We start from the raw sequence: 22,635 nt of genomic DNA on the forward strand, positions 1-22,635 counted from the left end.
CACATTTTAAGACTCTTGATATGGATATTTTTGTAAGGAGAGAAAAAGAAACAAAAAGTTGAGCAGCTCTTATCACCTCAGTAAATTTTTACCCACATTTTAGTGTGTGCGCGTAATACTTCTCCATTTCTTTTTCTTCTATTGTTACTATTCTCTTCTTTATTCGTTCAATATGAATTCTTTATTTATGTATTTTATTTATATAGATTTTCAACATGCTTTATTTGAACAAAGAATCTAATAAAAAATAATTATTCTTACTTCTCAAGCTTAGGAAAAAAGACAACGTATACACTATATTCCCTGGGCCTTTTATGAAATTACACTGAATATGCATTATTGTTATATATATTAATTTGATACGAATATCAAATACAAATAAAAATTGTATCCATTATTTAATTACAAATTATTTTGATAGTTCATACATATATTTGATATCCAATCAAATACCTTTACAAAAAAAAAATAAAAAAATCAAATACCTTTACCGGATGCCGGAAGGGAGTAATGATTCCCGGGACGTGGGAAGTGGAAGTGTGGAACTATAGAAAAAATAAAAAATACGTTTGTTTGGGATAATGAACTTTTGGATGATAAAATTTTGCTCCCTCCATCTAATTATAGTTGTCCATTATATTATTTTGGAATATTTAACAATACTTATCCATTTATGAATTTAATGAATAATTTTATACTTAGTTCTTAATTTATTCTTATCATTAATTATAGTCATTTTCGTATTACATTATTTAAGACATTGTATTTATTAATACCTCAATTTTTATATGTCACCTTTTTAGACTTCACTTGCATTAATAAATTAAGTAAGTTTACAATTCTATCATTATTTAATATTTTTTTAAGTCAACTTTTTAATAAATAATAAATAGAGCAACTTTCACATATAGCAAACATAAAAATCATATTTGTATGCTATATCTATAATTTGCATAATTGCGCTCCATAGCAAACATAAATATGTATATTTCGCTATACATATACAAAGAAAGAAGTTGTATAATTCGCTATACATATACAAAGAAAGCAGTTGTATAATTCGCTATTCATATACAAAAGAAAGAAGTGTATAATCTGTTTCAGTATACATATACAAAAGATCAATTGTATAATTTGTGTTTGTATAAAGCGAGAAAAAGAGAAAGACAAAAGAAAACTGGGCAGGGGAAAATTGTATTTGTATAATCATTAGTGTATATGACGAAAATATATGCATTTGTATATACAATTTTCTCTCACTTTATTCAAATACAATGTATACGTTTGTGTTTGTATAAAGTGAGAGAGGCAAGTGAGATCTGGGAGAGGGGAACGCAAATATATGTATATATACAATCTTCTCTCGCTTTATACAAACACAAACACATTTTATACATTTGTGTTTGTATAAAAGCGAGAGAGGCGAGTGAGACTGCCACCAAAACGAGAGTGGCGAGCGAGATTCCACCAGGGAGAGAGGTGAAAATAGCAATAGTTTGCTATAGGGTACAATTAAATCAAACTATGTTATATCATTTAATTTGAATTAATAGCTTGCTATTATACAATTTTTCCTAATAAATATGCTAGATTTCAAAAATTGAAATGCATTTAGATGACTATTTAAATTTTTGAGTTTATTTTTGGAGCCAATTTTTTTTAGTATGAATCGATCCAAAATTTGAAGAAATTAAATTTTTTCCACCTCAATTTTCCTATATATTTTGTGTAAAAGATGATTTGTTTATAAATTCTTAAAGCAAACATGATAACATCACAAAATATTCAAATTGATTTAAATATTTTTGTTGATTCTGATGTTATTTATAATAAAATTAGACAAGAAATTCCTGATCTTAACAATCTTAAAGATATGACGACGACATGAATTTTAGTTCTACTTCAACAAAGAAAAACATGACAATTCAAATTTTACAAAGTAGTGCAATTATGAGAGTAGGTAATCAATATACAAAGTAATTATAGAACATTAATTACTTACTATTAGTTTTTCTAGATTGATCAAATATCTATTTTCAAGACTAATTAACTATCAAGGGTATAATAGAAAGAATATTGTAATTTATGCATTAATTTTATAAAATAACAAATCTTACGGACCAACTATTTATAGTAAGAATAACATATTAAAAAAATCTGATGAAGTATATTCAAAGGATGATATATTAAAATTATCTTTCTATTTATAATTTCTTAAGAAATGTATAAAATTAATAGTAGACATGTATTTATTGTACGACAAATTAGTAACATAATTCAACTCTATCTTTAGAGGTTTAAATAATTAATTAATGGATAATTGATGTAGGTGGACCTCCTTCCCAAGTTCAATCATTTAGGCGTGGAGACAAAGTCCTTTAAATCATTTACTTATTTTAGAATTGCATCAACCTTGTCAATGATGCACTCCAACACTTTTCTCTATTAAAAATTGGACAAGAATCCTCTTCTTTTTTTTTTTTATAAAAGATAGATTCCACTTTCGTATAATATATAGTTTATATAAATTACATATAAGAGGCAAATTATACTAGACAAACTTTATATAATAAGGAATTAAGGATGATAAAAAAAGCATATAGTAAAAGATTTTGAATTTGAAATTCCTATTTAAAAAATTATCGACTCAATTAATTTGATCACTTTTTTTTGCAAGTTAACTTAAAATGTTATACGCAAAACATATCATTTTACCAAAAGAACGAGGCAAGACATAAATTCCAAAATATAGGAGTATATATACCTCATGAAATAGAGAAAATATCTCTTAGGATGATAAAGTTATAGTTATAGATCTCACTTCAAAATTAATAAATTCTTATAACAATTTCGAATGGACATACAATAATGATTGAGTTTCTATTATTTAAAAAACTCTTTGAAATGTAAACAAAAAAAATTTCTCATCTTATAAAATATTTATTATTCATTGATAGATTTAGAACTTATGTTATCGAAGCAATATTAAACTATAGACCTTTTATCTATATCTTTCTTTTTAAAATAACCTTTTTCATTCAATCAAAAAAGAAAAAGAAAAAAAGATAGACTTATTGTTGACTTTTAACCACACGCAGCGGCTATACTATGTATTGCAATAATAAGTAGTTGTGTGTGATTTGATACGAAAGCTCACCTATAAAGTTATTTTAAAGTCGCTTATTTTCTAGAAAATTTGTGGCCTTTGCAGACGCGAGGTGAGGTTGAATGTGAAGGGTTACTAAATATAATATATTTATTTAAAACAAATTTACTTAAAAAGATATAAATTGAAATAGAGAGAATTATTAGTCAAGAATTTGGTTATCTACATTAATATATGACTAAAGTTTAGGTAAAATTATGAAATTTCAGCTATTATATCTAAAAAATTATCTTCAAACATCGCATATCTCACAATTATCAAAAAATAAACACATGTAATTTTTTTTATAAAACACACAAACTATATGATGGCAATAAAATCAAATATCCGTAACCTCTCCCGCCCACCCCACCCAAATTAGACAACACTCCGTTGCTTGGGGCCCATTTCAAATGACCCATTTAATATCCATGAAGCCCAAATGGAGCAAGTGCACAAGATAGACAAAGTCCAGGTTTAGAACAATTTGCACAAACAGAATATTATAATTTTAATCATATTAATAACTTTACGCCAAATTTTATCCCCGTTCAAATAAACTTTACAAAAATAGCTACATTGTTAGATATAGTGAGCTAGTTGGTCAGAATTTGATCGCTTCAGTTTTCATCCGGTGTCTGATACCCACATTGGAGTTCAAATTAAATCTAAATTCACACAAGAAAATCTCACATTGTAAATCGCTCCTTAACAAAGGTGACTCCGTACTCAAGAAGACTCGAACATGAAAACTCTTGATTAAGAATGAAGGAGTACTTAGCACTCTATCACAATTCTTGTTGTAAATTAACAGACTTATCATAATCATGTCATGAATTCCGATAGATCACCAAAAAATAATTATTTTATTCAGTACGGTAGAAAAAAATAAAATCTTTTCCAATTTTTCTATGTTTAGTTGGTCAAAACTTTGCTTAAAAAAATTATTTAAAAATGAAAAAAATGACTTTTGCTAGTGAAAGAAGAGATATTTCAACTTTAATTATTTCCTCCTAATAATATCTCATTTTCACCCAGCCTTTCAATTTCCATAATATAAATTTAAATTATATAATAATGCTTTTAGGGTAATACTTTCCATCCTACCAAACACATTCAAATATTATAATCAATAATTGACCTATTATATAATCTTTTTTAACATTATGAATATGTATACTCTATAACTTGAAAGATTTTTGTGAAAAAAGTTGTCATGCCCAAATACCGGAGAAAGACTTGAATACTATAATGACTCATCTATAAACCGTTTCTTCATACATCACATAATCAACGTTGGACTCATGAGACAAATACTTATACATGTCAGCTTTGCTACATCACATAATCAACGTTGGACTCATGAGACAGATACTTATACATGTCAGCTTTGCTTAAAGCAACTTCCTACCAAACACTCACATAAATACAAATTGCCAAAAGTAATAATATAACATGACAAAATAGAGTAACTAACCATACGTTTTTCATTAGTGAAAACAAATGAATATCAGGTGAAATAGGAATTGGGTGAGCCTCATTTGAATACCACGACAAGAAATAGACTTTTGATCTTAACTCAGACACAACGTAGAATTTAAAATTTATGAATTTTTATAGAGTTATATTAAGTTATTATTATCATAACGATTGGGTTTACGATTTAATAGTTATAAATATTTAATAAATTATTACTATATTTATCAAGCACAGTCTTAGATATAAAGATGTGGAAAATACATAGTAAAATAAAAAGTTGAAGAAAGTGTAGTGTTATTTTGCTTAGGATGATTAATGTTTACCTGTATACTAGGATAACTGTATTACTATAGTGCTTGTTTTACAATAATCTATCTTAGTCTGTTTTTTATTATGTTTCGATTGCAACATTATTTTATCATTGTTGTTGCTCCTTTCTGGTATACTTTGTACTGTTTTTGCTATATTTTCTTCTTTATATCCGGAATAGTAGGATAGTGAAAAAATCTATATATATATTCTACTTTTTTCAAACCTCACTTGTGAAATTTAAGGCATTAATATATGGAAAAATTACTGAAATACACGTTTTATGTTTTCCTTATTTCTAATATTTCCTTCTATATTTCTAAAAACCTCTAAAATCCCTTATTTCTCTCCTAATTCTAAACTATTTTTTAATGTATTCGAGCTACATATTATGTATCCAGTTTGTTTTACTTTTTCAGGGATTAATGTAATTACAAACTAAATAGGGATAAATTGTAATTTCATATTAAAACTATGTGATTCCTAAAATTTAATATATATATATATTGATTTAAGTAAACTCATTTCCAAATTTGCTATTTACCTAACTTAGTTTCAAAAATTTACTCAAGAAACGAAAATTATCTAAGAAGATATAAGGAGACAAAGTAAACTAGGTAATAGTTAATACTATCATTTATTTTTTATTTAATATGACAAAATAGAGCAACTAACCAGACTTTTTCTCGGATCCACGTGTCAGCAAGAGGAAGAGTAGCACGAGAACCCCCCTGATGGTATGAGTAGCTTTAGCAGTGAACAGTGGAAAACACTGGGCCCAAAACACAAACAAACAGCGAAATGAAAGTGAAAAAAAAGCAGATAAGATTCCCTCGGCCCTCGACATTCACGAGGCGTTTTTGTAAAACAATGGCCGACTGGTTCAAACAATGAAATCGAATTTGCTTATTAATCATTTAGGTAATAAGTAGGTTACATGTGAACTTAGGGTGACGATTGGACGGTTGGATTAAATTTGGACAGGTCATAATAGGTAAAAATAACAATCAGATCAAGATTCAATCCAATTCGAATTTGATTGGATCAAAATGGTTAGGTAATGGATTATATTATGGGTCAAAACACAATTCAATTTTTATTAACCTTAATTATTTTATTTATTCTTTTAAACTATTTTAGTTCCTAATAAAGTTATTTTTTTTCTTTATTATTTCTATATACAACATATCAAATTGAAAAAAATAAATAAAATATTTTAATAATTTTTCATGAGTAAATTCAGGTTATATATCAACCCAATTTTTAATGGGTCGAAATGGATTAAGGTAATAAATGGACGGATCAACAACCCGTCCAAACTCAAATGGGTTGGGCGGGTTTGATTCAGACGCGTATCCAAGTAGGGGTCACCGGGTTCACGTGAACCCATGCTCCCCTCTCGAGATCATATATAGTAGTGTTATATTTTTGAAAAATATTGAAATATAGATGTGTGAACCCATACTCGGAATATCATATAATGCGATGATGACTGGGTGCACCCTTCTACGTGAGGTTAGAAATTTAAATTTTATATTCATCTTGTTTTATTTTTCTTTGTAAAATTAGATAACACCTCTCTAAATGGTTATTGGTAACACTTTTGATATTTTAATTAGTTTTGGACCTATAATATTAATTTTAACGATTTTCAGTAATAAGAACCTAAATGTCCAACCGATCAAATTTATATCTTAGATCAATCTTTTTGTAATAATGCACCCATCATTCTGAAATCCTGGATACGCCTCTGGTTTGATTTTGCCACCCCCAATTTGAACTCATTCTATAAACATGATATTGAGTAAATTTAGATGCACATTGATTAATTTTATAAGATGTGCTATTCTTTTTATCATCATAAATCTTGAATAATTTTGTTTAACAACCTTCGAATAGAAGTTTTTTTTGTTAAAAAAATAAATTTGAATTGTGTGATAAACTAAGAACATATAAAATAAGTAAAATCTCTTTGAATGTTGTGAACATGCCACATGGAAAATTAAACTTAAAAATTGTAAAAAAAAAAAAAACACACACACACAAATTAAAACAAAGAGAATAATATTTTTTTTTATGTTTAATTTTCACTTTATTACTCACTAAATTACCCCAAGACCCTTAAATGCTATTTGAACTATTTTAAATACTATACTACCATTTAACATAACATAATAGTAAATAAGTGGAGCAATCAAATAATTATGATACGTTCACGAATTTTCACAAGCAAATGAGACAAGAATGCATATTTTAATTAATTAAAAGTTAAATTGCTTAATTAAATATCTCAAAAAAACCTAAAATATTTTTTTATCAAGAATTAAAAGATGAAATACTATTAACCATTTGTTTACCTTGAGAGGTTAGGTAAACTTTTGGCATGAGACTCGCACTTGTGTACGCTACAAATCTGCAGATTCATGAGATTTTAATTACTGTCATGATAATTGAGAGACAAGTTAAAATTAATTAATATCATTTAAGAGCTAATATCACATAATCTCATAATAATTGTAACTAAAGTTTATTTACTTGTGAACCCTTCATAGGAGCATCATAAAAGAAGTCTAGTTTTAGTTACAGAACTTTCAATTAAATAGCTATACATATTTAATAAGCTTTCTAATATAAATACAGAGTTTGAACAAAAGATACTAATAAATACTAAATTTGTTTGAATTCATACTTAATATTGTATTGCTACCCTAATCTTATCGTATGAACTTTCATTAAAATGGTGATTATGTCACTAAACACTCCCAAAACTTATACAAATAAAAGATACTAAGTACGCATAAAATAATTTTATATGAATAAACTGACTCATGCACTACCATTATTTAGAAAAAGTAAAAGTTCATCTAAGAAAAAGAGAGTTGAGAAGAATATTTTAAATATCAAAGTTACCCGCCAAAAGCATCTAACAAGTCAAATCGAAAGAATTAATTAAATATTAACTCAAAATAAACTTGACCAGGAAAAAGTATAAGTTGGAGAGACAAATATATTATTCCCTCCGCTTCATTTTTATTTGTTCACTATACTGTTTTAAAATATCTAAATACTTGTCCAGTTTATAAAACTAATAAATAATTTAACATGTTATGTCTATTTTAGCCTTCTTATTAAACACTATTCATTTTTCAATATTTAGATGACTTATATTTCAAGAATATTGAAAAATGGTCTGTACTTATTTTCACTATATGCAAAATTAAAAAAAAAAAAGACTAATTTTCAAGAATCTATTGTATGCAAACTTATTCTTGGTTGTCAACCAAAAGTACAATTGGCTGCATGCACTACAAGTTCAATCAACATAAATAAAGTAAGTTGAGGTTAGACGAAATTGTGGTGCAAAATACAAACAATTTAAATATTTTAGCTCGTTATTTCAAGAGAATGAAATGAGATTCTCAAAATAAACATTCTTATCCGCTCTTAACAAACAACATATTGTATCTAGTATTATCCATAAATTAGGTTTGGAGAGGAGGAAATATACGCATATCTTATCCTTTGTTTATAAGGTAGAAAAGTTATTTTCAATAAATTTTCGGCTCAAAAAAAAATAAAAAGTCAATATAAAAAAATAAGAGTTGTAAAGAAAGATACAAAGCAAATAAAATAACTGATAATAATAAGCACTAAATAACAATGAGGACCTAAAAATAGCACTTGCTTGACCAATGCCAGTATAAACAAATATAGGCTCCTCCTTTGTTGGAGGTGAGGAATTTAATTATATCTTCAGCACATTCAAATAAAAAAAACAAAATAACTTCTTAAAGAAAAAAAAAATTAAAACACTTGTTAGGTAAGTCATGTGTGCATATCACTTATCCTGAGTCATCATTGGACAAAACTACATCAATTTTTTACTTTTTTGCTCTAAAATCTTAAATCAATAACTATAACAATAACAATTATATATTTCATCCGTTTTATATATTTAATTTAAAGCAAGAAAGTTACAAAATTGAAAAGAAAAAAAAACAAATCTTGAATAATTTCAAACCAAAAAACATAAACAACACACACCAAAATACTTCTTAGTTCTTATAATTTTAAAAATGTTCATAGCATGCTTAAGTAGACAAATGTCAAAAATCTATTTTCAAAGGTTAGGACAAATGAAAAGAATCACTTTCGTATGTTTTGTCTTCACTAAGTTTTAATACTAAGACCTCAAGATTCTCAACCACTTCATTAACCACTAGACCACACCCTTACATCACATTATAATCTATCTAAATCCTTTATATTAAACTAGTTACATTTTATGAGATATTTTGAAGAAAATTTGAAAATCATGATGCAAAACATCTCATAAACATTGATACGGATAAATTATTTTTATATATAAAAAATTGTATGCATGAAAGAAAGAGAGTATCAAAATACAAAATAAAAGTTCTCAAAGCTTTCAAGCCAATAAAACAAGAAAATACAAAGTTCAATTTCAGAAGATTTAATAAAAGAGGAAAAAATGGCAGCAAGACAAAAATGGCCTTCTAATCTGCTTCATTAAGATTTAGAATAGTCTTTCCAAATTTTACCCAAACAACAATACAAATTTCTGTCCGAAACCATGAGTCTCTACGATAAAACTTTTTTGTTCAAAATACTGTGTTTAATCGAATACTGTAATTAAAATTAAAAATAGAGTTGTAAATACTTTTTAATAAATATATTTTTTACTATCAATTAAAAAGTATGTATAACAAAATTATAGTAACAGCCGCAGCCGCCAAATTGCGCACGATGACCATAATAGTAACAGTACTAACAAACTGAAACTAACTGATTTTTGAATGGAGGACCCACGAAATAACCCGCCAAAACTGCCTTCCAATATTTAGTTATGTTATCCCATGATGACCAAAAGAACCGGTGGCCCTTCTTGATCACATCCATAAAATACACATCAGCTCACCGAATGGAGCAAAAGTAAAATACCGAAACTAACCCTCTCACACTAGAAAAGCATGCTTCATTGTACTATTGAATGGGGACCAGACAATAAACGGCGTCACTAACGGTGCCGTGAAAGACCTTGGAACTCATGCAAACCAATTTAATAATGCAACCAGAAACCCTAACGGCGTCAAATGCACATATATAAAAATAATAATTAAAATATAGTGGACAGGTCACGCGATATTCACGTACCAAAACGTCCCTAAATGAATCAAGTCTTCTTTAGCCGCTTCACACGCCGTGTTAAGTTGCTTGACCGCTTGAATTACTTCTATACCCTTAGCTAATATGTTCTACCTAAAGTAGTACGTAAGCTGCATGAAGAAAAACTTAACCACACCCGTTGTTTATATAGATAAAATTGTAAAATAATAATATAAATTATAATAATTATTATTATTATATATTCAATGTAATCTTACAAAATAGAATTTGAAGAAAACAAAATACAAACAAATCTACTCTTACATTAGAGATAAATCGACTCAAGCAATCCTAAACAATACCAAAAACAAGTAACTTAAAATTAAGAACTATGGCAAAATGATATGCATTTTACGCACACTTTTATCATTGAGTTAATGCTAAACGTGTAAACAATTTCTTACATTGCATTGCACTCAAAAACAGAGGTAGAGTATAATATATCGGTTCACAAAATTTAATAACTTTTGCTCAAATATATATATGTTAGTTTCTTTAGCACAAATATTATTATTAGAGCAAACGTTATGCATATTCAAGCTTCTAGCTCAACCTATATAAATAGTTGATTTGTGATTTCAATTTTTTACATATATTAACTTAAACTTATTATAAAAAAACTCATAAATTTCAAATCCTAAATCCATACTCTATCCCTGCTGGTATTAAATTCATTAAATATATATATAAATAAGACAAACAATAAAATATAGGAATATTTTATGGTTTACCGGGAGAAGAAGTAGTAAGTTTCTCAAAGAGCTTTATCTCAGTATTATACAAGAATAAAAGCCCTGGTATTTCTGTTTGGCTTCTCTCCTACTTTCTCTCTCTTTCCCTCTCTCCCCTTTATGGAATACTCAGTTTCATTTTTTCCTTTAATTTGCCGTCCACTGCCTCTGTAAGATCTCCGGCAGAATTCCATTTATTCAGGTGAGTGTAAGAATTCACTGAACACCCAATTAATTACATGTGAATTTTCTCTAATTTGTAGATTAAAAAAAAAACTGAAGAAAAGAAGCAGCATTTTCCTTGTAAAGGATTAAAGATCTTACACAGATTTTATTTGTTCAGCCAGATTGCTACAATCTGTCACTGATCAAACCTAATTTTGTTACTGATATGTTAGAATCAATTAAAATGGAATTTCTGATTAAATTACATTTCATTTTCACCCTCCACTCACTGACTCCACCATGGCAGGACCAGTAGATAAGCTAGTCTTTGAGGGATCTGTACTGGAAAAAATGTTTTTGGTATAATTTTACAAATTTGAGTACATGTGGTTCTTAAAAATTATGTTTTTGAAGATTCTTCAGATGTTCTGTTTGTTTTCCTGCAATTTTATTTTTTTTAATTTCCTTATATGGTTTTCTTTGCAGGATGATTTCATAGAACAGTTTTATTTGTTGTTTTCTATGAGAGGCTACTTTGAGTTTATCCCTGCAAACATCTGCTTATCATTTCTGTCAAATTAAGAGGAATAAAGGCAGAAAGATTGGATTTTTACCGGTCACTGCTGCGGCGGTATGGCCGGAAGGGAAGGAAGCTTGATTTCACAAGCAGATGATTTTCAGATTGGAACTTCGTGGTTTTCAATGACTCCAGCAAAACCAAGCTTGCCACCAATCTATGGGAATAGGCAACAAAATCGGCCAGGACAAATTAATGGCGTGGAATCACAAAGAATTTCAACAGGGCAAGATCTAAGTCAAGTGAACCAGATAGAGTTGAGAGATTTCTTGCAAGAACCTCAAGCTCACCGTGCGGCTACATGCTGTGGTTCGACGAATTCAGCAACTGTAACAGAGTATTTTGACGCTTGGGAAGCAGCAGCAGGGGCAGAATCCAAAATGTATGGTGAGAACAATATTAAAATGTGCAATAACGTGTCTACCGATGATGTAGATGAATGGAGCAATGTGTCTTTCGGACATCTCTTGGCATTAGCACATGCTGCTGGCTCTACAGCCGTCACTGAAAATGCAAATGCAGAAACTAATTTTGCCGTGAATGGCTCCTTCAATTCCCTCATCAGTTCCCAGGATGCAGGTAAAGAATTGAAATATTCATTTGACTCATCATCATATAGCATAACTGAAATGCATAATGCCTGTAGAAACTTCAAAGTTACGACAATCACATTACTTGTATATGTCATAAGTGTCTTTAATGTGGCTCAATGGTGTGTCTTCGCAGATAACTAAGACCTGCAAAAGGATAGAGAACGGAATAGAATAAGATCAGTAATCAGTTTAGTTAAAAGAAAAAATCATTACCTCAATGGACAAATTAACTAGCATTGAGTTGAACATCCTAGTGAACACTCTATAAAGTTCCAATTAGATGAACTACTGAATCAGGTTCCTCATACTTAGATCAGAGGACTAACAATGATGTGTAGCACTATCTGACGTGTGTTTTGTCTGATTTACCATACAATGAGTGATGCTTTCTCAATTAGTCCTGTGGCAACTGGAATCGTTCAAAAAGAGCTGTTTCCATTCTGAGATTTCCTCATTTTACTAATATAAAAAAGGTGCTTATCATGCAGATGGAAGCTCTATTTGCTCGAGATTCCCTTTTAACCTGAATTCACCAACTAGAATGACAGATGAGGACTCGAGCAGCAACAATGCATTCCCATTTGAACCAATAACACCATATCAGATCAAGAAGAAAGGGCCAGCATCTGATGCGCCAAGTCTAGACATTAACGCAACACCAATACCAAGACACGTACAGTCAAGCAAAGATACATTAAAGAGGGCAGAAGCAAATGATCTCCAACAGAACACAGAGAAGTCGGGGCTGGTAATAGAACTGTCGGAGAACATGATTGACAAGGTAGTTGATCAGGATGCTGAACAGAATAATACACCACAGCAGAAACGAAGGAAGAAGCACCGACCTAAAGTGGTAATAGAAGGCGAGCATAAAAGGACTCCTAAACCAAAAACTCCCCAGCAGCACAGTTCAATGGGAACAAAAAAAGAAAAGAGGAAAGATGTCCAAAGAAACAAGATCGAGGACCCTCCAGGCACACCCTCAGACGAGGTAAACGACATGACTAAACATGAGTGCCATCTTCCAAGTTCTGCAAAAATCCAAAGAGCAAGGAGGACCTATATAAGAAGAAATCAAGTCAACAAGTTTGCACCAAATCCTGCCGAAGAGGGAACCATAGATCCACCAAATGTTTCTCGACCAAGAAGATACCCCAGGAGATCATTGAATTTTGATTCTGAAAACATATTAAGTGATGAAAACTCATTACACTGGCCATCTTCAACTGTGGAGGACTTGCATGAGAATCAATCCAATTCTAGTGTGAATCCTGGAAAGGGTATTGAAGCCACAACAGCAAAAACAAGACTGGGCTCAGTTTATGACCTCACATGTTCAAATCAGGAGCTGAAAAATTGCCAAACTCATCATGAAATGTCACACCCTGGCCCTTCCACTCTGAAGAAGATTGGCCTGAATCATAGTAAATTTACCATGAACAAACAAAATGGAATCTCAAGAGGGAAGTGTAAAATCGTTTTCTCAGATGAAACTCATGATAAACTGGCAAGCATTTTAGAAATGACACCAAAGAGCCCGAATAGTTCCAACTGCGGCAGCAGTGCATGCTTGATCCCAGAAACACCAGAGAGAGCCTTGAAAAGACGACGTTCTTTTAGAACTGATCAAGCAAAACTTTACAGCACAAATATCAGGGGAGCCTATTTCAACTCCATGCAGGCATATCAAGCAATTCTCCCAGCAACTGAACCTTATGCTCAGAGTACCGAAGGGATGCATTTTCCTATAATTTACAAGAAAAAGAGGACAGAGAAGGGCCATCCCTCAGCAACATCTTACTCTAAGCCTTTTACATGTGAAATTAACTATTTGTCTTTGTCTCAGAGCAACATTGGTCTTTCCCAAGCCAGTACATCTTCAACTGACAATGCTAATAACTTAATGCCAAATCGGGAACTTGTACCAGCATTTGTGGAAGCAGAGGGATTAAGACGAAAAAGATCAAAAAACATAAGTAAAGTACGTGACCTAGCATCACTGCTTGAAATTTGTAAACACTTTCCTACTTCTTCAGTCAAAGAAACAATGGTATCTGAATTTGGAGAAAGATATGAAAACTCAGATCAGCCTAATACATGCATGGAAGCCCTGGTTGCCGACACCCGTGCAATAATGAAAACAAAAAAGAGGTCAAAGAGAAGCATCCTAGTCAGTTCCACAGCATCTCATATGTATGCCCGATCACAGTTCACAACAAATGCAAGAGGTAGTTGAAGCTATATTTTTAACTTTCAGATAACCTATCAAATAAGATGTTGACTTTAATTGCTCACGAAATTGAATGCAGGTTCCATACCAGCTATAACTTGGAGATCTCCGGTTGATGAAATTGCTGAACGCTTACAGCATCTCGATTTGAATAGAGAAAGCATCCATCCATACCAATATGAGGAAAATGCCCTTGTTATTTATCAAAGAGATGGAAGTATTGTCCCTTTTGCAGGACCATTTGTCAGAAAACGACAACTGCGGCCCAAGGTTGACCTTGATGATGAGACCACTAGGGTATGGAAGCTTTTGCTGCAAGACATAAATAGTGAAGGCATTGATGGTACAGATGAAGACAAGGCAAAATGGTGGGAATCAGAACGTGAAGTGTTTCATGGACGAGTAGACTCATTTGTGGCACGGATGCGTCTTGTTCAAGGTAAGTATATAAAGTTTTCATATTTTGTAGTGACTATCAAATGAACATCCCCCGATTCCTTTGACTAGAAAAGCAGTCAACATTTAATATTCCAACTTGTATTCTAAGGATGCACTAGCAATAAGTAAACATAACTATTCCAACCTGAAAAACATAGATGCACCTGTAAGGTCAAGAAAGAAACCTAAAATCCAACCTGACACAGACATATACACATGTATGGTCCCATAAAGAGGAAGTGGATTATGATGGAAGAAGCAATTGTCTCCCTATACTTCACATGCAAAAGTATTATATCATTACACATTATTCATATAAAATTAGCAAATTATCAATTAATAGATTTCATTTGTGATGCAAAACAACCTGAAACTAAACCCTTGTCATGCCAATAGAAGACATGACTAACACTAGCATTGCACATCAATCATCAACCTCAATCAAGATTCCATGTTACCTTGTTTTTCCTTTCAGTCATCTATAAAATTATAGTTGACAATGGGCCATACAAGAAACAAACGAGATGTGCATGTGACATTGTTATCTTTTGTTTCATTGACCATATCTTCTATTCTTTGGGTGAGCCAGGAGACAGGCGATTCTCTCCTTGGAAGGGATCTGTTGTAGACTCTGTAGTTGGAGTTTTCCTGACACAGAATGTCTCAGACCACCTTTCTAGGTAAGCTAGACTTGAAACCACAATTTTTTGTTTTCCCTTTTCTGGTACATCCATAAGAAATTTAAAATATTGAGTTCCAATAAAGTACTTTATCCACTTTATAGCTCTGCATTCATGACACTTGCTGCTCGGTTTCCTCTCAAGTCAGACATCAGTGTGAAAAAGAACGAAGAGAGAACAGGGATCATTATTGAAGAACCTGAAGTTAGTACCCTGGAACCTGATGATACAATTGGATGGCATGATTATCAATCAACTCAAACAACTCTTGGTCAGGAGTTTTTCAGAATCTCCAGTGCAGAGTCAGATGATGATAAAACAGCTGTTCACAGCAGTGAATCGAGTGAAAATAGCACTAACTGCACTAGTTCAACTGAAAATTCTATATTACAGCAACCTGGTTCTTCTAGAGAAAGTTCATGTGTGCATCATGAATCAACAACGTATGGATCGGCTACAGAGAACGTAGCAACAAGTTTTTTGGGGGATCAAGTAGAACCAGATGATTTGCTCTCTTCTCAAAATTCTATTCTTTCTTCTCAAGACTCTGCGAATTTTTCAGCTGTTCAAACTTCTGAAGGAACTGAATCAAGCAACTTTTCGGGCTCTGCTTCATTTTTGAAATTATTACAGATTGCAGGGACTTCGAAATCGCATGGAGTGCAGGATCAGAACAGTGAAAACATCTTACTGGAAAAGGATATAAATGGCCAACTAAAACATGTGGCACGTTGTTCACACATTCAGAAGGATGGGGAGAATCACAGAGGCTCAATAGGAAATGACTGTCCTTATAGCTATTTGGGCTCATGTACAATGTCTAATTCAGGAGCACAACAAGCCAAGTTCAAAAGCGATTTGGAAGAAGCTGCAAAATTCTCAGACCCCTCAAGGGTACTCGGTGACCCCGAACAAAGTAAATTATCAGCAGAACCTGCAAATCAAGCATCGTATGGAGAGATAAGTGAGGCTTTCGTCTCACGCGATAACCATCAAAATAAGGTGTACACAGCAACAATTGATGATCCAGTAGTCAATTTTGAGCTACAGGTTCAAATTGAAGAGAGCAACTACAACATGCAGCGAGTAGCAGAAGCACCAAAAGCACCGACATTTTCAGAAGCCATTCTAGATGTCAGAGAGGAGGTCAGTGTAGTTGTTGATTCAAGCAAGTCTGAGCACACAGTTTTGAGGTCAAACTCAAACAACGGAAAAATCCATGCTGGTAGCACATTAGACAGAGCAAATCACAATACTAAAGCAAAAAAGGAAGGCCCTGGAAAAGAGAAGCAGAATGTTGACTGGGACAGTTTAAGGTTACAGGCTGAGAGCAATGGTAAGAAAAGAGAAAAGACAGCAAACACAATGGATTCACTAGACTGGGACGCAGTGAGGTGTGCAGATGTCAATGAGATAGCCCATACCATTAGAGAACGGGGAATGAACAATATGCTAGCAGAGAGAATCAAGGTACATCAGTGAAAATTGCAATTAACAGCCTAATTGTTTTAAAATCTGAATACCTTCATTATTCATCTACCACAGTAATTCCCTAACCTTAAGAGACTGTTCAATGAAAACTGAACAATTGCAGGATTTCCTTAATCGGATTTTTAGAGAACATGGAAGTATTGATCTTGAATGGTTGAGAGACGTTCCACCAGACAAAGCAAAGTAAGCGTTCAATTGACCAAATAATTTCTTCCATGGTTATCTATTATTCCTCTGCACTGACTAAACAAATTCACATGCATGGTATCAGAGAGTATCTATTAAGCATCTGGGGCTTGGGCCTGAAGAGCGTAGAGTGTGTGCGACTTTTAACACTTCACAACCTTGCTTTTCCTGTAAGATTTCTGAACCAATTTTTGAAGACATAATTAATATGAAATGACCTGTGTTTCTCACTAATCATGTCTTTAATAAGGTCGACACAAATGTTGGGCGTATAGCTGTTAGACTGGGATGGGTGCCCCTGCAGCCACTGCCAGAGTCGCTACAATTGCATCTTCTGGAACTGTGAGTATCTTGTGTAGTGTGTACATAAAGAATTTCTAAAGTTTCCTACACAGTCTAACTCTGCTGTATTTCTTCAGGTACCCTGTGCTGGAGTCAATTCAAAAATACCTCTGGCCACGTCTCTGCAAGCTTGATCAAAGAACATTGTAAGTAACATCCTATTCTCTAATATTTTGCCCAGCCTGGTTGACAAGCATCAATTTACTATTAAATGTAAGTGGTTCCACTTCATCTTATTGAAACATCCAATTGTAACAGTATACTGCATAGTGGATGAAAATATTTTGATTTTAAGGAAGTGCAGAGGGACTTGTAGATTAGGGTAGTTGATTTCTTCAAAGGGAGTAATAAATGATATACATGCATAGTACTTGTAACTAAAAAAGATATTTTTTCTTCTAATCAAGTGATGCATTTACTGATTCAAATCCTACTTGATTACAGATATGAGTTACATTACCATATGATCACTTTTGGAAAGGTATGTATATACCACTAGTTACTCTCCCCTAGAACTAGTGTATATCTACAATCACAGTTTAAATCAATTTCATTGCTACTTCATTAGGTCTTCTGTTCAAAAAGCAAACCCAACTGCAACGCATGTCCAATGAGAGGAGAATGCAGACACTTCGCAAGTGCTTTTGCAAGGTTTGCCTATTATTCTATATACTTTCATGCAAGAGATTAGTTCTCTCTTGTTTGTCCATCTTTATCAGTTCTTCTCAAGCTTCTCTACACCTAATCCAAAGAATCATATCCAGAATGTGGCTGCTGAAACTAGATTTGACAAATCTATTTACTCTTACTCAGACAACATAAAATTTGCACTTAAGCTAACCTGGTAGTATTTTAACTCATCCATGAAGCGAATAACAAACTGTCAGTCACTCAGTGATGAAGCAACTCTGGCAGAAACTTTAATATTCACGGATCTCTTCTTGTATAAGATAGAACTCCTACATTTTCAAATTTAAGCTAATACTCTTCTTGTTAGCACATTCAAGTAATGCATTATAACTAGATTAGCAATTTCATAGTCTAAAACTGAATGCGCTGTTTTTTCATATATGATACTTGACACATTTCTCTTTCAGCGCAAGGCTTGCCCTGCCAGCACCAGAAGAGAAGAGTATAGTGAGTGCTACAGAGAACAATGCAGCTGGCCAGAATCCATTCCAGAACTTCAATCAACAGCCGCTGCCCTTACGCCAGGCTAATCAAACACCATTAGAGAATCCCAAATTGATCAACTCCGCACCTATTATTGAGGTGCCAGCAACACCACAGCCCATTGTCGAAGAGCCTGCCTCACCTGAGCCAGAGCAAGAAGCTCCTGAAATTGACATTGAAGATGTTTGCTTTGAAGATCCTGATGAAATTCCTACAATTGAATTGAATATGGCGCAGTTCACTCAAAATGTGAAGAACTTTGTGCAAAACAATATGGAGCTTCAACAGGTCGAAATGTCAAAAGCCTTAGTAGCTTTAACTCCAGCAGCTGCTTCAATTCCCACACCTAAACTTAAGCATATAAGCCGGCTCAGAACTGAACATCAAGTGTAAGTGGATGCTCCAAATAACTTCTGATAGATCACCCAATGCAGTAGGGTAGCCAATTTTTTCCTAGGCTATGAAATTTGTTTTTACTTAATATCAATTGTTTCTCCATCCACAGATATGAACTTCCAGATTCTCATCCTCTTCTTGAAGGGGTTAGTTTTTCTTTTCTTTTTTTGATTGGTTAAATACTACATCAGTTTTATATCCATCTATAAGCAGCATGTAAGCTTAATTTTAAATTGATCCTCCTGATAATTACATCTTTTCATGTTGCAGTTCGAGAAAAGAGAACCAGATGATCCATCCTCCTATCTTCTGGCAATATGGACACCTGGTAAGATTTCAATTAATGTAATATAACACATAAGAGGAGCCCTTTTAAAACTATGCAAAGTAACCGGTTCCTATCTGTAAGCTGATTAATTAGAGAACTCATGATTGTAAGGAACACTTCTGCATAGCTAAGCTGGACTGAGCCGTCCCAGGTTCCAATCTCAGTAGTAGTATGTGCTGCAGTGGTAGAGGGTAATTTGGCTAAATAGGTTAGCTTTTCCTCAGGCAGTCTAAAGATTAATACTCCCTTATGTACCAAACCCATATCAGGTGAAACATCGGATTCTATTCAGCCACCGGGAAGACAGTGCAACTCCCAAGAAACTGGTAGACTATGTGATGATGAAACATGTTTTGCATGCAACAGCATACGTGAAGCACATGCTCAAACTGTGAGAGGGACAATTCTGGTAAGAGGAGAACAAACTGTTTTAGTGTATGTCATGGGAAAGTGACATGATAATTCTGAAAAAAAAAAGATATGATAATTCTGATCATCTCTGAATATACTTTCTAACAGATACCATGTAGAACAGCTATGAGAGGTAGCTTTCCGCTCAATGGTACATACTTCCAGGTTAACGAGGTGAATACAACCAACTTTTCCTCTAACTCAAGCAAGCATTTTTTGCATTTGATAAGGTTTTAATAGTAGCATTTTTGCTATTCCTCAGGTGTTTGCAGACCATGAATCCAGCCTCAAGCCAATTGATGTCCCAAGAAATTGGCTATGGGATCTGCCACGACGGACAGTTTACTTCGGAACCTCTATACCATCAATATTCAAAGGTAAACAAACTAAAGGATGAAACCTTATTTATTTTTTAAAAAGATTTGGGAGTAAAATAACATTAAGTGTGTTCTCTGTTAATCAGGCCTAACCACAGAAAGTATCCAACATTGCTTTTGGAGAGGTATGTAGATCGAAAACCTCAGGTTCACAGAGGTCCAAATGCTTGTCTTAGCTTCTTATCCATTTCTACTAAGTAAATCAATGAAAAGCATGCATGTTACATCATTATGCAAATTCAAAAAGACTCAAATTAAGCCGGCATAAGCACCAAGCATGTCAGCGAGTTTCCTTTTTGCCTTACTCTTCGGAGCAAATCATAAAAACAAAATTATAAGGAAGTAGTAATCATTCATGTAGCTAGGGGAAAAAAGTGTTATCCCTAACTGCAAAACCTTTTATTTGTTTTCTGAAAAAGAACTGTATTTCGCAGGATTTGTTTGTGTGAGGGGTTTTGACAAGAAGTTACGAGCCCCAAGACCACTGATGGCAAGGTTGCACTTTCCAGCCAGCAAGTTGACTAGGACAAAAGGAAAGCCAGATGAAAACTAGGTACAGTGTCCAACTGAATCAGCAAGGCAGCCATCCGGGCTGAAGAAGCTAACAACATTCAGTACCATGATGTTTTAAACCTTAGAAAAGAAAGAAGATAGGTATTCTCTAACATGTAAGTAAGTTGTAGCAAGAGAGTAAATGAGATGATAATCGATTACTTGTAGCTGATACTTAGGGTGGTCATTTTTATTACCAACAATCATTGAATTCTTCAACAGGCTAGTGCTCTTTTAGCCCAGTGAGATCTCAAATTTAGATAGTTTTCATTTTCCCTTCAAAGGATAGAAAGAGTAATAAAAATTGTTTCTCTTCCATGGCAATCAGTACACTGGGCTCCTAACTTACAAAAACTAGTTTGGCACCCCGGCACTAAACATGAGGCAAATATTAAAACTAAATCTCGTGGTAATATGTAAAAGGAACGGTTTCTCGTAAGCAAAAGCAGTTTTATATACGAGTATGCAAAAATATATATAAAACCCTTTTTTGTTAAAGACGGGAGCTGCACCAACGTGTTATCAAGTAGCAATAGTTTGAACAAGTCAACAACGTTATAATGTGAACTGTCTCAACTAAACATAAGGAAGAGTCAAGGGTAAATATAAAAAACAGGACTAGCAAGGAGTATACGAATATATTCATTCTATTCATGATACTAGCACCCTGGTAGAGATTAGCTTGAAATAATACCCTATTCATACTTCATAAGTCAGCCAAGACATCACGGAAATACATCTATTAAATACATCTGCTGTTTGCAACTACTAGCTAGACATACAGTTTTGAAAATCACAACTGAAAGTAGATGCATAAAGACACTTAAAGTCCTAACAGCTGTTTTGTTCTTACATCATACCTTTGTTTGAAGCTGAGAAAACCTTATTAACTGACATCGGAAGAACATGGAGAACATCTCTCAACCTGTACATAGGCATTAGCAATAAGATGAGCATAAACATGTGCAGTAGCATTAGCATATTGAAATTTTAGAACGAATAATTTTTGAGTGAGAGAGTGGATTTTGAACTATATATCTGATTTCATATTTGAGCCAAAAGACCTCGAGTTTGACGTCTCAATGGATCTGTCATTAACTTTCTGTAGCTTTTGACATACAGAACATATGAAGAAGAGATTTTAGAAGCAAACAAACTCATATAGCTCGTTCTTTTCGAGCTAAAGCACATTAACACCAAGATATATAAGGAAACCAACTAACAGAATAACTCATATTCATCTTAAACCACGATCAACATATAACCACTTTACACTTTAATTTGTAGTTTACAAACTAGTAATAAAGCAATCATAAAGGCATATATATTCGCCTCGCAAAGAAACATGTATATCACTGCAAAATCCCGCTGCCGACTGCAGATTCCTCTATAAATTGCCATCGATGTTAATATCACTGTGTCACAACTTCAATCTGACTACACCTACCATGCACGTAAATCACCTCAGAAGGCATCTATTTTCATGTTTTCAAGTAATTACTTAACAGGTATACCAATCACATAGAGATCTCATGTACTAATAATCAATGCTATAAATTCAAATAAACTTCATTTCGACTACAATTCACACGTCAATCACCTCAAAAACATCTATTTTCATGTTTTCAAACAATCACTTAACAAATACCTCAATGACAGAGAGATACCATGTACACATAATCAGTGCTACAAATTCAAAAGAACTTCATTGGGAATACAATTTGCACACCAATCACCTCAACTGCATCTATTTTACATGTTTCAAAGTAATTACCTAACAAATATCTCAATGACAGAGAAATCTCATGTACTCATTATCATGCTATAAATTCAATTAAACTTCAT

General features: G+C 32.8%; 2 protein-coding genes across 4 annotated transcripts in view; one reads left to right on the forward strand and one right to left on the reverse strand.

The window, feature by feature from the left end:
- LOC125870467 (pyruvate kinase 1, cytosolic-like) overlaps window positions 1-22,635 on the reverse strand; it is a 222,699-nt gene that overhangs the window by 195,756 nt on the left and 4,308 nt on the right. The gene's annotated exons all lie outside the window — the stretch shown is intronic.
- Window positions 10,905-21,060, forward strand: LOC125870463 (DNA glycosylase/AP lyase ROS1-like). Its single transcript, XM_049550894.1, has 20 exons — window positions 10,905-11,053; window positions 11,503-12,172; window positions 12,675-14,414; window positions 14,496-14,855; window positions 15,444-15,534; window positions 15,639-17,004; window positions 17,129-17,208; window positions 17,297-17,381; window positions 17,462-17,553; window positions 17,631-17,699; window positions 17,998-18,034; window positions 18,122-18,204; window positions 18,651-19,115; window positions 19,232-19,268; window positions 19,393-19,450; window positions 19,720-19,859; window positions 19,970-20,035; window positions 20,124-20,238; window positions 20,325-20,363; window positions 20,673-21,060. The coding sequence occupies exons 2-20, from the start codon at window positions 11,650-11,652 to the stop codon at window positions 20,789-20,791; spliced, it is 5,565 nt and encodes a 1,854-aa protein (XP_049406851.1). The 5' UTR covers window positions 10,905-11,053; window positions 11,503-11,649; the 3' UTR covers window positions 20,792-21,060.

The sequence above is a fragment of the Solanum stenotomum genome, chromosome 7 (genome assembly GCF_019186545.1).
Source record: "Solanum stenotomum isolate F172 chromosome 7, ASM1918654v1, whole genome shotgun sequence".
NCBI lineage: Eukaryota > Viridiplantae > Streptophyta > Magnoliopsida > Solanales > Solanaceae > Solanum > Solanum stenotomum.